General features: G+C 39.0%; 1 protein-coding gene across 1 annotated transcript; it reads right to left on the bottom strand.

The window, feature by feature from the left end:
- Positions 1-1,206: 1,206 nt before the first annotated feature.
- On the bottom strand, positions 1,207-13,638 carry LOC106080982 (phospholipid scramblase 3). The gene is made up of 5 exons (XM_013242635.2): positions 13,477-13,638; positions 7,521-7,559; positions 7,316-7,459; positions 6,709-7,244; positions 1,207-1,733 (listed from the first exon to the last, which is right to left on the bottom strand). Exons 1-5 carry the CDS (start codon positions 13,556-13,558, stop codon positions 1,704-1,706), a joined length of 831 nt encoding a protein of 276 aa, XP_013098089.2. The 5' UTR covers positions 13,559-13,638; the 3' UTR covers positions 1,207-1,703.
- Between the last annotated feature and the right edge of the window lie 1,957 nt (positions 13,639-15,595).

Here is a 15,595-nt window from a genome sequence, read left to right as displayed (position 1 = left end):
CTTTAAAATAAAAAAAAAACTTTAGATTTTCTAAAAACCATAGAAGAGTTAAACAAGTTTTGGCGGCATTATTTCTCTAAAAAAAATCAAAGTTTTCTTTTTGAGCCCATAGGATATATCAACCATAGAATATATCAAAAAAACCAAAAAATACTGGAAATATCAAAAGAAAAAAATATTTATACAAAATAATCTAAAAACTTTTGATGAAAAGAAATTTGGAAAAAAATATCATTTTTTATAAAATGCTAATGTAATGCATGAAAAATCACACACCCAATATTTCTATGTATAACGAAGTATTTAAGAGAAAAGGGAAAACATTGAAAATATATAAATATACTGTGGTACTGTTTTTTATGTAGAAAAAATCATTAGCCGTTAAAATACTTGTAAAAGAAATTAACATGCATGTTCTAAAGGTATTCTCTTTTTTTTTTTGTATTTTTGTATTACTATTATTTTCTTTTTTCTAATTTTCGCAACTAACAACGCAAGTCTAAAAGGCTTTCGTTTGTTGCAAAAGCGGGCGATGAGCAACAAAACACAAGAACTAGTTACAATTCTAAAATATAAAATTTTCTTGTATTTATTTTTTCCGTTTTAAGAAAAAATGACAAAACATTAATCAAAGTTCTTCCTTGGTTCAAAAAAGCTTTCTTTTTTTCGAAAAAAAAACAAAATAATTTAAATAATAATTTGTTGAATTCTTATTTTGTTTTTACTTAGTTTTATTGAAATAGAAAAGAAAATCAAAACATAAACAAAAAACCAACGAGACCACGAGACTCATATATAATAATTTTTTAAAAATAAAAATTAGGGTTTTTTTTTCAAAAAATATTAATATTTGTTTTAGTTTTCAGTTAAAAATTCTATATAATTAACTATTAAGATTTGTAATTATTAAAAACAAATATAAATGTTGTACAAACTTAAAAAAAAACAAAAACCTTAAGAAAAAAAAACAAAATTCATAGTTATTCTTAAACAATTTTTTATATTAAGTCATAAACGTTCAACAAGAAAAAAAAAAAAGATTTGTAAAGTAGTTCCACAATTACATAAGAATATGAAAAAGCTGTCATAGAAACTATAGAGTTGTAAGTTTAAAACTTTAAACGAACTTAAAACATATTAAATATTAAAAAAATATATCTATATATATATACATGCATATACAAATTAAAAACAAAACACAAAATAAAAAGAAAACAATGTTACATATAAATATATTTATGTATATAAAATTACTATAAGATTTAAGCAAAAACAAAAAAAAAACTAAAATTTATTATCATATAAAATTTAAACTTTAAACGTATTTCATAACATCATTAGTTATATACACACATCTTTACATATATATATATTTTTTAAAAAATATATATATCTTATATATATAAAAAAAATTGTAAAAAATTACATTATTTGTAATTGTCTGTGTATTGTGAAGAATTATATTATATAGTGCATATGAAACAAAGTGAAAAAAAAATCATAAACAAAACACGAAAATGTTTGAAATAACAAACAAAAAATAAAATAAAAAACTTTTTTTTGAAAATAAAAATTTTCATTTATGCGTTTGGTCTTTGAGTTTTGTGCGGCAAAAGTCTTTAAAGGGGGTTCAATTTGTTCAAAACGACTAAACAACGCCATGTGGTCACTCTCTCTCTCTCTCGCTCTCACTTGCGTTTTGTTCAAAACCTTGTCTGAAAATACATGTATTCCTGGAAAATAAAAGATAGTGTTAGAGCTTAGGTTTATGGTACAGAGATGGGGCGAAAACACAAAACCAAGTTCACTGGGATTTTTTACTGGACGTTCTGAGTTTTAATAAAACAAGTAAAAAGGCATTGAGTTCGGTTGGGCCGAACTTTGGATACCCACCACTTCGGGTATATATGTAAACCCCCATATCGTCACAATCCCGTGAATATTGGATAACTTATGCACTCAAATTCGGCACGGACATTGAGTGGTCTAATAAATATAAGTCACTGTTCAATTTTGTAGAACGAAATATTGTAGAAACAAAATATAAGCTATCTTCTTATATTGGGTTGCCCAAAAAGTAATTGCGGATTTTTTAAAAGAAAGTAAATGCATTTTTAATAAAACTTAGAATAAACTTTAATCAAATATACTTTTTTTACACGTTTTTTTTCTAAAGCAAGCTAAAAGTAACAGCTGATAACTGACAGAAGAAAGAATGCAATTACAGTTACAAGCTGTGAAAAAATTTGTCAACGCCGACTATATGAAAAATCCGCAATTACTTTTTGGGCAACCAATAACTCCTCAACAACAACACACTCACCACCTCTGATAACACAACAATCATTGCCCAATGCCTCGCCACCACAGATCCTAACCAGTGTTGCCACTTCAAAACCTACCAAATGTTGTACAAACCAAAAATGTGATATAGCGTGTATTTTTAGCCACTGCCAAACAGTTGGCCACTTTGACATTTCATTTTGAGCACATTATATACATTTTCAACTCTGCAAAGTACTAGATCGTCGATATTCATAAAGGATCTAGACAAACACATCCGTCTTTTTGTTGAAATCACTCTACTGCCTTAAGTTAAACAAGTTACAGCGTGCTAAGTTTGGCCGAACCGAATCTTGGGAACCCACCACCATGGATTCTCCTAAAATATGGGAGCTATAACTGGTTATAGACCGATTTGGACCGTAATTGGCACAGTTGTTGAATCATAACAGAACACTATACGCAAAATTTCCGCCAAATCGGATAAAAAACGCGTCCTGTAAGGGCTCCATAAGTCAAATCGGGAGATCGCTTTATATGGGAGCTATATCAGGTTATAGACCGATTCGGACCGTACTTGGCACAGTTGTTGAAAGTTGTTACAGAACGCTATTTGCAAAAGTTTAGCCAAATCGGACATAAATTGCGGCTTGTAAAGGCTCAAGGAATCAATCGGGAGATCAGTTTATATGGTAGCTGTATCAGGTTTAAGACCGATTTGGACCCTACTAGGCACAGTTGTTGGAAGTCATAACGAAACACTACATGCTTAATTTTCGCCAAATCGGACAAGGTTTTTAAGGGCTCAAGAAGTCAAATCGGAAGATCGGTTTATATGGGAGCTATATCAGGTTAGAGACCGATACTTGGCACAGTTGTTGGAAGTCGTAACAGAACACCACATGTAACATTTCAGGCAAATTGGACAAAAATTGCGGCTTGTAAGGACTTAAGAAGTCAAATTGGGAGATCGGTTTATATGGGAGCTATATCTAAATCTATACCAATATGGCCCATTTGCAATCCCCAACGACCTACATCAATATTAAGTATCTGTACAAGTATCTTTACAATATCTGTACAAGCGTCTAGCTTTAAGCGTTCGACCGCTATCATGATTTCGATAGACGGACGGAGAGGCATAGCTAGATCGTCTCTGAACATCGAGATGATCAAGACGAACAAGAATCTATATACTTTATGGGGTCTTAGATGAATATTTCGAGGTGTTACAAACGGAATGACTAGATTAGTAGGATGGAGATATATATGGTGGTGGTGGGTATAAAAGTGACCTATATCTTGATATAAAATCCTTTATACTGATCTCCCGATGAGAAATCTTCAGTTTATAAAGTCGTATTTCTGACCCAATTTCAATTAACAACCGTGCCAAGTTTGGATAAAGCGATCTCCCAATTTAAGTGTTTGAGCCCAGAAAGGCGCTTTTACTACCCATTTTCGTCGTTACACTGAGTTGAATGGACCAGATTTGGCCATATTTGTATGCAACTGCCAAATATGCATGTTTTCCGTCTGAAGGCATTGAAAGCACAAAACCCACATTTCCTACCCAAATTGCAAAAATAAATGCAAATTTTGCCCATGAACATTCCACTAAGGAACAGGGGCAAACTTCTCACATATCAATGAGTGCAGTCCGATTCAAGTTTAAGCTCAATGATAAGGGGCCTCCTTTTTATAGCCGAGTCCGAACGGCGTGCCGCAGTGCGACACCTCTTTGGAAAGAAGTTTTACATGGCAAAGTACCTCACATATGTTGCCAGCATTAGGAGGGGACAACCACCGCTGAACATTTTTTCTGATGGTCTCGCCAGAATTCGAACCCAGGTGTTCAGCGTCATAGGCGGACATGCTAACCTCTGCGCTACGGTGGCCTCCTACCCAGATTTACGAAATTTGGAAGAGATCCCTTAAAACTCATACCAATTATAGTCAATATCAAAACTTATGCCCTTTTTCTGAAATTTGAAGCAGTGAGAAGCCTTGTAACAGTAGCATCCATGGTTTTATTATGCACTCCTAACGAATACACAGAAACGGAATGAAATGAATTAGTTTTGAGTTATTCCCGGCGATTTTTTCTGTAATCAACTTGGTATTTACGTATTGGTGGTATGATATTTATGTATGGTGGGAAAACCTACCAACCTACGAAGAGGATAAAAACCTACCAATTTTGGAACCTACTAAAAACGGCAACATTAGTCCTAACACAACGCCGTAATTTAACACCACATGTCAACGTGCCCGCCCAGAATGGCATTAAATTAACGCAAGCAATTCAACTGTAACGACCTCCGGAATAAGATAGCAGAAAAACGTTATGCGCAGACACGGCGATCCCGGCCCGGGATAGCTGTGAGCACCGCACAGCTCCGAACTGTGTGGTGTTCATTGCTTTCACTAGAAGATTAGCTGCGAGCTATCGGGCGCGTCCATAGGTTGCGGATAGTGGAATGCTCCATCCGGCGTAACTGCAACGGCAGTGGCGGACAATCAGCGTTATGGAGCGGAGAATGGCAGTGAGTGATCGGACGGTACAGGTTCTTGCACAAATACTGAGTGCTTACGATGCTGGATATGACAAGGTGAGTTTTTGGCGCCTTTAAATAACCAAATGCCACCCTGTTCCCATGGCGATCGATCCTTTGGATCAGAACGAGGTTGCTCCACATGAAATTGTGCCTGCGACAAAAACACAAAAAAACCTGTTGACGAGATATAAAGCAATCGGGTGACCGGTAATAAAATGTAAGTCCCCGGTATGAACCGCGGGGGTGCGAAACATACTGGTGAAACCTACAAAATTGTCAGAATGCGGCACCGACTCTACGCGAGGAGACTACGATCTTAAGGGTCAAGGACCACTGCGAACTTTATATCGAAACAGTTTCTCCTGGGCTGACATCGATAAAAGCTGCCAAACTTCCGAATCACAGGGCTGGCACTGACTTCGTGCGCCCCTAGCAGAGAAAAAGAAGAAGAATATCAGCAACATTCCCGCTCACAGTACAGGATATCTATTGAGATGCAGTAACTAGTGCGACCTTATCAAACCGACCGAGTATAGTGCTTGGTGGACGCCCACCACCCATTGCTGATGACGAGAAAGACCTGCCCAGGAGGACCAGAACAGAGAAGTTCCCAACTGAGAACCGGATGGTGTAACAGGCTGAACTCGTATTAGACGGTACTATCACAAATATCTGCCCTGAATGTGGCACTACACCCTATAACACCAATCACCCATTAGATGCCTGGCGAAACCAACGAATCTGGCTATAGACCGATCCGGTTAAATGATTGCACTAAAGATCGATCCGGTTGAAGCAGCCACATTTTTAGAGCTGGATCTAAGAATCATTTCTGGGTCAAGGTTATCTCAGAGAGAAGAGTGGACTAGGAAGACAGAAGAAGAATCAATATACTTGCAACGTGCATCTAAAACAACAACAACAACAACTCGGATTCAATTAAGCTATGTCCGTCTGGCTGTGCCTGTTAATTTGTGTACAATGTAACATACATAGTTTATTAAAATGAACCCAGCACGGGATAACTATGAGCACCATATACGCTGGAACTTTGAGCCCAGATCTGTTCATTGTTATCACCAGAAGCTTAGCTGCGAGCTACCGGGCTCAACCTCAGGTTGCGGATAGTGGAATGCTTCATACGGAGTAGCTGCAATTGCAGTCGCAGACAATCAGCGGTATCGAACGCAGAGTCTCAGTGAGAGAGCGGGCGGCACCGGCTCTTGCATAAATACTGAGTGCCTATGATGGTCGATATGACAAGGCGAATTATTGGCGCCTTCAAATAACCAATGGCCATTATGTCCACTCGGCGATCGGACCGGAACGAGCTTGCTCATGTGGCTACAACAACAACAATATAAAATTGGAAGATTTCAAACTATTTTACTCGCTTACTCGGCCTCTTCCCCCCGTTAGCGGCCATTGAGTAAGTAAATGTTCCAACCTATCATCTTTCTCACATACCCTGTGGCTGCCACCAGCCTCACCTATTCTGCCCAAGCGCGCCAATAGTCTTAGTGTTCCGTATTGATACAGAAATCCATTTTCGAAATCTGTTCTCAAACGGCAGATTTTTACTGGTATTTTTCGATTGGATTGAGACATGGCAGTTAGCGAGTGGAATTAGGACGTCAGTATGGATTTCGGTATCACTATGGAATACATGGGAATACTGGAGCACTATTTGATATGACCCCTTCACTGATAATCCCAGTTGGCTTCCAACTTGTCATTACCATGTGCCTTGTGTCATGGCTGCTATTATACAACGCTTGTTGTCCTGAGGCCTTTCTCAATGCAAGGGCACATCTTGACAGGCGTAAGTGTCAAATTTTAATTTCCATAACAAATACATCCAACTTACCAACAAAAATGCTGCTCCCAATATCAAAGCTCGATCTTTGGCCGTTAATTTAGGATCACTAAAATATATATTCGTTGTATACTGTGCCTTGCCATTCATCCATTTACGATCAATGGAAGCTCTCAACTCTCCACCAGAATGTATTTTAAAATATGTTTCCTTGGGTAAACAAAAACAACAGAATCCTGTGTTTTTTGGGCCTTCAATGCAAAAAATTGGATTACCCGACGCCCCATCTTCGATATAAAATTCAGGTGAAAACAACGTAGGCGATTGTACTATGCGACCTAGTATATTTCCCGGTGGCACCCAGACTTCAAGACTTTTGGGTTGGCAACACATAAAGCCGAAGGCTAGTTTCTTTTGAAACAGCAATGCCTCCTGATGGGTCTTGTCCAACAAATGCATTTGAAAGGGTCTCGCTGAACCCCAGATCATGCGATTTCTATCAGTTGAATATTCGGAAGCAGCGTATATAGCATCACCCATAACAGAGCGTACCACAAATCGATTTTCCGACGAAACAGCGGTTAGGGCTATAGATATAGAGAATATATAATAAATAATTAAAATTTGACAAAAGTTGGATCATACTGGATCGACTTACATTCATTCAATTCAAATGTTTGTTCAATATAAATTGAGGGTATATCCTTTAAGAAATCAAAGCCCGACAATGGAATAAATGTTGATTGCACACCTCTGGCATTTTGTTCCACAGTGGCCACCGGTAATGGTATGCGTTGGGAAACTGGAAATTATATTTTTTTAAAATTTTGGAAAAAATTTCAAATTAAAAAAAAAATACTTACATCTGGGTTGTGATGTTATGCTTTGAGGGCCATCGAACACTAGAAAAGAAAAGGGGGAATAATTTCAACATAAGAGACAAAATTTTGAATACACAGCACAAAATAAAGTTTTATAGGAATGTTAACAAGTAAAAACTTGCTAACTTAGGACCGAATCTAGGGAAACCACTTCCATAGATTCTGCTAAAATTTCCACAAATGAACTTAGTTTAAGGTCATCTTGTACTTTACGAACAAATCTTGCCCAAATCAGGCAAAAATTTAAGCCTCTAGGGCCGTAGAAAACTAATCGGGAGATCGGTTTATAAGGGTGTTTTATCAGGACAATACATACCATGTATGTTGGAAATCAAAATAAATCCCTAGGCGCAAAATTTCGCTCAAATCGGATAACAATTGTGGCTTCTGGGGACTCAAGAACTCCAATTCAAGGACCACTGTATACGGCAGCATATTCAAATCTGAACTGACATGGTCCATTTGCTATCCCCAACTAATTTGTAAATTTGTCAAATTAAGGAACAGAAGCAAACTTCTCACATATCAGTGAGTGCTGTCAGATTCAAGCTTTAAGCTCAATGATAAAGGACCTCCTTTTCATAGCCGAGTCCGAACGACGTTCCGCAGTGCAACATCTCTTTGGGGAGAAGTTTTAAGGTAAGGTAAGAGTGGCAGACCCACTTAGACAATTTTAAGCTCATTGTGATACCACAGACCAAGGAGAACTCAATCCCACGGCAGACGGTTGTACGCACCGGATTGACCCGATGGAATCGGCATCGGCAAGCGCTGCCGCCTCATTGTAAGTGTTCATCGTTGTTCGTCATGGGAGAGGCACATCCCGCAGTATTTTCTCAGCACGCTTCTGGCCCGTGCAGGGATTGAAAAGAACCCTGGACCCTGGCTCTTGTCGGTTTGCTGGAACCGCCTCCATCATCGGTCGGTCCCGGGAAGGTGGTAACCGGTGCACGGAGTAGGTGCATCCGATCTTGCTCTGGCCTTACTTCACTACGGGAGTATTTTTTTTTTTTGCACTTGAAGATTTCACCAATCCGATTCATGTTTAAGCTCAATGATAAGGGGCTTTCTTTTTATAGCCAAGTCCGAACGGCGCAGTGCGACACCTCTTTGGAGAGAAGTTTTTACATGGCATAGTACCTCACAAATGTTGCCATCAATAGGGGGAGAAAAGCATCGTTTAAAATTTTTTTGATGGTCTCGCCAAGATTCGAACCCTGGCGTTCAGCTAACCTCTGTCCGACTACGGGAGTATAGTCACACTGAATATGTTGCAAAGCGCTGTACGAACAAGATAACAGTGGGTAACAATCGCCGTCGACTTTGGAGTCCTCATCGTCGGACTATTTGACCCCTTCGACTTCTCCTGTGCGACAATATACTCAACCAGTGCCGGGAAGTGTATCTTTTTTGCAGTTGAATTGCAAAGGTCTGAGAGGCAAGATCGACGAGATAGTAGATTTTATGAGTCGGAAGAACATATTGGTTGCGGCGATCCAGGAGACAAAGCTGACCAACACCTGCAGCTTGCACAGTTGTCACTGATACAATGTGTTACGTAAGGATCACTGAAGGAATGGAGGTGGGGGATTGGCTTTTGGTATACACCATTCCGTGCAGTATAGACCTATCTCGCCTGCGCCTGGCGCTAGCGACTCCAACATGGAGTGCATGGGAACAGCAGTCAAGTCCGCTACTGCCGAGAAAAAGCTATAGAACGTGTACATGCCGCCGGTTGGTAGTTGTGACCCAGTTAACGGCCAACCGTATAAGCTCGATATAAGTGGGCTACTGTCTGGCCACAATCGTCTTGTTCTAGGAAGCTTTAATGCGCATCACATTTCATGGCATTCTCCCCTAGGTAACGACCAGCGGGGCATAGCTTTGGCAGAGCAGATTGAATGCTCCACGTTTTGCTCGGTGAATGAGGATGCCTTCACATGGATTACGAGGAGATGCTGCAGCTCGGCAGACATTTTCATTGCATCTACTGAGTGACGTAACCTGGCAAGCCGTAATTTCTTTGGGATCAGACCATCTCTTTATAATTGTCACCATCGACCGACAACCCGACTTCATAACCTCGGAGGGCCGGGAGTTTATCAATCAGAAAACTGGATCGGCTTCAGAGAGTATACCAATTGCCGCTTCAGTGATCCCACACCCCCCTCGAATGTGATAGTTGCCGAGAGGATATTCCGATTAACGCAGCAGCCGCTCGATTTATACCACCCAGTGGAATACCTCAAGTGTGGCCCAATTTCCCGACGCAGGCAGTAGTACTCGCTGTAGTATTCGCAGACATGCGTAATGGGATTCGTTGTACGGAACCCCAGAATCAGCGAACTGAATCTGGAAATAAACAAGGTAGTCAACGAACATAAGCGGAATTTGTGGCTGGACACTTGGAGCAATGAAACTAAGGTACCGGTTTAGGCAAGCTGTGGGGATGACAGTCACTTTTGGCGACGTAACTGTGACTAAACCGAAGAGGTGCTCTAGGTTGCTCAAGCGTCAACTTATTGTGCATCCCGAGAGTGACAGGGCAAGGAGATGAGCAATTCGTCGTATTCGTGGTCTCCGAGCCGATGGACAGCCATCACAATTTACCGTGGGCGAAGTTACGAATGTCATTCGTGGCGACAAATCACCCAAGGCGTTGGGCCCCGACGGAATATCTACACTGATGCTGAAGAATCTGGATCTACCTGGAGTTGACTACCTTACAACTGTCCTCAACCTATCTTTGAACACTCTTATAGTTCCCGATGTCTGGAAGATGGGCAGAGTAATGCCGCTGCTGAAGCCAGGAAAGGATTCGAGTTTGGGGAAGTCGTACAGACTGATATACCTTCTCTCAGCTGTAGCCAAGACACTTGAGGCACTATTCCTCACGAGGACATCCGCATAGATATCAAAGACTGCATAGCACAACAACTGTTTTGCATGTCATCATCGCACACATTTGCCGTAGCTTCAATCAGGCCAGGCCATGTGATACCTATCGAAGGCGTTCGACACGGTCAGCCATGCCAAACTATTTGAGGTTATCGCCAACACGTCCCTCCAGCCAGGCCTGAAACGCTGGGTCACGAATTATTTGTGTGGTCGCCAGTCATTTGTGAAATTTAGTGATGAGAGGTGGAAGTACCGTTTTTATAGTTTCGATATATAAAGAGAAACCGTGAAAAGAACTTGACAAGTGCTATCCGTTGTGGAGATTCGTCACAGCCTAGAATTAACATGCTTTTACTTTTTTTTTCGTGCTGCCCATATTCCGACGATGTTCAAGAGAAACAATACACTGCGATATCCTACCATTGCCGCTCAACACCATCGCTCTCCATGCAGAACTTTGGAGCTCTTACCCATACATGGAAGTTATATTCTATCCATGGCCTGATATAGGTTGTATAAATATTCAGAAGATCAGAGGATGTGAAATAATTCTTGCAACGCTTAAGAAAGCTACTTGTCCTCAATCTCTTGAAGACTCTGCCTATGGTCGAAAGCAAATGAATGACACAGATTGCTGTCATACGTAAAGGAGTAAATCGAATTCGAAGTCTGACTCATAAGATCGTCAATGAAAACAAGTAGAAGCGTGCTAAGTTCGGCCGGGCCGAATCTTATATACCCTCCACCATGGATCGCATTTGTCAAATTATTTTCCCGGTGTCTCTTTTTAGGCAAACAAAGTAAAGGAAAGGATAAAAGAAAATATTGGGTTGCGCAAAAAGTAATTGCGGATTTTTTAAAAGAAAGTAAATGCATTTTTAATAAAACTTAGAATGAACTTTAATCAAATATACTTTTTTTACACTTTTTTTCTAAAGCAAGCTAAAAGTAACAGCTGATAACTGACAGAAGAAAGAATGCAATTACAGAGTCACAAGCTGTGACTCTTGGGCAAACCAATAATTGCTATGCAATTGGAGCTATATCAAGTTATGGTCAGATTCGGACCATAATGAAATGATTGTTGGAGACCATAGTGGAAGTCATTGTGTAAAATTTCAGTCAAATCGAATAAGAATTGCGCCCTTTAGGGGCTCAAAAAGTAAAATAGGGAGATCGTTTTATAGGGCAGCTCTATTAGGCTATAGACCGATTCAGACCATATTTGACATGTATGTTGAAGGTCATGTTGTACAAATTTCACCCAAATCAGATAATAATTGTGTTCTCTAGTGGCTCAAGAAGTCAAGATTCAAGATCGGTTTATATGGCAACTATATCAGGTTATGGACCGAATTAAACCATACTTAGCACATATATTGGAAGTCATAACAAAACACCTCATGCTAAATTTCAGTCAAATCGGGTGAGAATTGCGCCCCCTAGTGACTCAAGAAGTCAAGATCCAAGATCGGTTTATATGGCAGCTATATCAAAACATGATCAGATATGGCCCATTTACAATCCCAACCGACCTACACTAATAAGAAGTATTCGTGCAAAATTTCAAGCGGCTAGCTTTACTCGTTCGAAAGTTAGCGTGCTTTCGACAGACGGACGGACATGGGTAGATCGACTTAAAATGTCATGCCGATCAAGAAAATATATATACTTTATGGGGTCTTAGACGCATATTTCGAGGTATTACAAACAGAATGACGAAATTGGTATACCCCTACATCCTATGGTGGAGGGTATAAAAAGGGAGGAGGAAAGGACAGTCATGTGGTACATCTGTAGTCAATTTATGCTCATTGGATGAAACCCCGTCTATAACAACTCGTATAGTGCGATCTCCAAGAAAGCTCGATATAAACCAAATGAAGCCATACCAAAAGCGAATAGGTTTGATAAAAGTGTATAGTGCCAAACCCTATCAAATAACTTGAAGATATCTAAAGGTAAACACTGTGGTATACGCAAAACGGAAAGATCAAAACTCCGATGAAAAGATCAAGTGGACAAAGACATATTTGAACTAGGTGTCAGAAATTAGAAAAAGAGCAAAGAGTACTGAGGACTGAGGCGCTTTAAAATCTATTCTGTGTTCGGCTAGTGGAACAAATGTTTGTCATGGCCAATTGTAGTACAGAAAAAAATTAATTACCACCATAGGATAGGGGGTATATTCGTTTAGTCATTCCGTTTGCAACATATCGAAATACCCATTTCCTACCATACAAAGTATATATTTTTTGATCTTCTAAAATACTAAGACGATTTATCGATGTCCGTGTGTCTGGCTATTCATCTATTGTAATCGCGTCCAGCCATCAAAAATTGAGATATGCAGCTGAAATTTGTCACAGATCCGTATATTTTCTACACGCAGGTCGATTTCTTGAAAGGGCGAAATCGGACCATATTAGGATATAGCTGCCATATAGAGCTATATGTCGACATAGGGTTTAAAGCCTATAAAAGGCGCATTTATAATCCGATTTCACTGGAATTTGAAACAGTTAGTTGGGTTAAAACTTTCGTCATTCGAACCAAATGTAGTTCTGATCGGACTATATTTAGATATAGCTGCCATTTAGACCGTTACACCTATTTGGGGTCTTAAGCCCATCTTCCAATTTAAGGTCTTAATCCCATACAAAGTGGATTTATGCTGAAACTGTGGCTTGTATAAGAGTTTTCGGTACCTGAATCAAATATGATCCAGACCAGCTCATATTTGAATATAAATATGTATGTGGTAGTAAAGTTCTAATAAAATAGGATGATGCATATATCCATGGTGGTGGGTATCTAAAGATCGTCACGGCCGAACTTCTCACTTTTTTATTGTTTTTTGATGTGTCATTGTGTATGGGTTTCGAAAAGCCCACTGGCATAAGCGCAAATCTTTTTATTAACAATAACAAAACATTTTTGCGATAAGATACGACTATGTGACCTATAACTTTCATGGTTTCGACAAAGACTGTTTAGCATGGATATGCTCTAAACGAAAATAATTTTTTACTATTTTCACCTCGGGGTTCAGTGCGATTTTGTTGGGCCACACGTATCTCACTGTCGAATTGCAAATTACGCACAGCATCACTTTCGAGCATTTTTGAATTAAAAATATTAATATTGAAATTGATGAGGATTGTCACAACTAGATCGTTGTTACCGTTACGCTTTTAAAATTCAAACTAGAAATTAGTTGCTCAGCACAGCGCATATAATAGCTGTGGAAATGGAGTTTTCTCTCTCTTTTCTCTGTCTTATTTCTGAAAATGTTACCATTGTTTGTTTTGGAATTGATAACGCTCATTTATCGAGCTATTATTGATTAGACCTTAGAATAAATAGCAGAACATACCATTGTTTTGCCCCACTTCAGTTACCATTTCATTCTAATCAAAGGAAAACATTGACTAGGGCCATTTTTCAAAGTATCATTCATACATATCATCACAAAAATACCAACTATTGTAATGTCGAACAATTTTATTTATCTATTTTACAACACAATTTATGACAAATGACGGCTTAAGGCTGGTACTATGTTCGATTTTCGCGAATTTTTTTCGTAATAATAGATTTTGAAGTAAAAGACCTTATTGATTTTTTACAGTAGGTAGCCACCATAACTTATAAAACAATTTTAATAAAGGTGGTAGGTTATTATTGAGATTTTTGTAGTGTTTCAAAAAAGAAATCGCGAAAAATATGCGCTTTAAACTGTGAAAAACGAACATACTGACCTTATACGAAATCATCCCATAGTTCATACATGTTGAAGGGAAAACTAGACTTTGAGAAAATAGTCCTGTTTTTTTTCTTTTCTCTTCAAGTACCGATTGTGAATGCCCTGAAGTAGATAAACGTTTTTTTTTGCAATTTTGTTTTTAGCCGATTTGTTATCAAACGAATTAAGAATGCCGGCCTTTAGTATGAGTCACATTAGGTAAAATCTTTAAATTCAAATAAATTCTATAAATTTGTTCATGAAGATCAGATTTTTATACCCACCACCGAAGGACGAGGGTATATTTGTCATACCGTTTGCAACACATCAAAATGTTCGTTTAAAATACACAGAAAAAATATAGACCTAAAATTTGAGCGATTAAAATGGCATTGACTTATAAAATTCGTTTTAAACAAGGTGTTAATTGCTCCGATATTTTTTTATCACGGCAAGTGATTGGTAAAGAAGACATTCGTAAGAAATATATAATACATATTTCTTTATAGGTCCGATTTCTCTTACTCTGAACGGGTGGAGATCTGCGCGTACCTGAAGTAACAGGAGACGATGTCGATGCGGAGCGACGGCCTAATCGGACTGTAACGTTTATTCGTGGACAATCACATTGAGTTGCAGACTCTGGCGACGGGCCACATGAGCTTGAAATGGTTAGAAGATACAAGGAACTTATTCCGAACGTGAGGAAGACTGTTTAGCTCTGTTTAGAACAGGGCGGCCGACAAGCTGGTCAGGAGTGAATCGAAAATGAAAGCAGAACATGCTACGGAATCAAAAAAAAAAAACCTTCCCATGTGCTAGCTTGGTATAGTAGAAGCTTTCTACGATAAGGCGTCTAACGAACCGACCTGGATTGAATCGCTAATAATAGCTGATCGTGCTACGAATTCAATGAGACCTGCCCTATTCAAGCTTCTTGGTAAGGTTACGCATTCTACGATAAACGTGCGAATGAGACGTTGGTTGTGCTATGGGTTGCAGTGTGGCAAAGTCCTTATGGACGAATTTTTCCCGAAACGGGATGGCTCTTATCTTTGGGTGAGGTAAACATGACTTCGGACTGCTGATAAGAGTTCTGGGTGATCATAGCAACTTCAGGGCGAATAAGGGGAGAGGCAGATTTCTGCAGGTTGTTCGAAAGTAGGTTTATTTGACATATGTATGTCCTTAATAGAACTGTCTCGCGAAGTGCATAATTTGTCAAGAAGTTTTGGTTGCGAGTGTGTATTATAGTTAAGAACTATAACACACACACAAGCAACGAAAAATGGCGCGAACTAGTAACATACACAGGATCAGAGTTTCGCGTATCACTGGTTTTGTCATAAAGTGCACTCAATATTTTGTTGTTTTCCACTGCCACTACCTGTAAATCATAAAATCAGCTGACGAG

This window comes from Stomoxys calcitrans, chromosome 5, assembly GCF_963082655.1.
Source record: "Stomoxys calcitrans chromosome 5, idStoCalc2.1, whole genome shotgun sequence".
Classification (NCBI taxonomy): domain Eukaryota; kingdom Metazoa; phylum Arthropoda; class Insecta; order Diptera; family Muscidae; genus Stomoxys; species Stomoxys calcitrans.
This window is presented reverse-complemented; position numbering and strand designations above follow the sequence as displayed.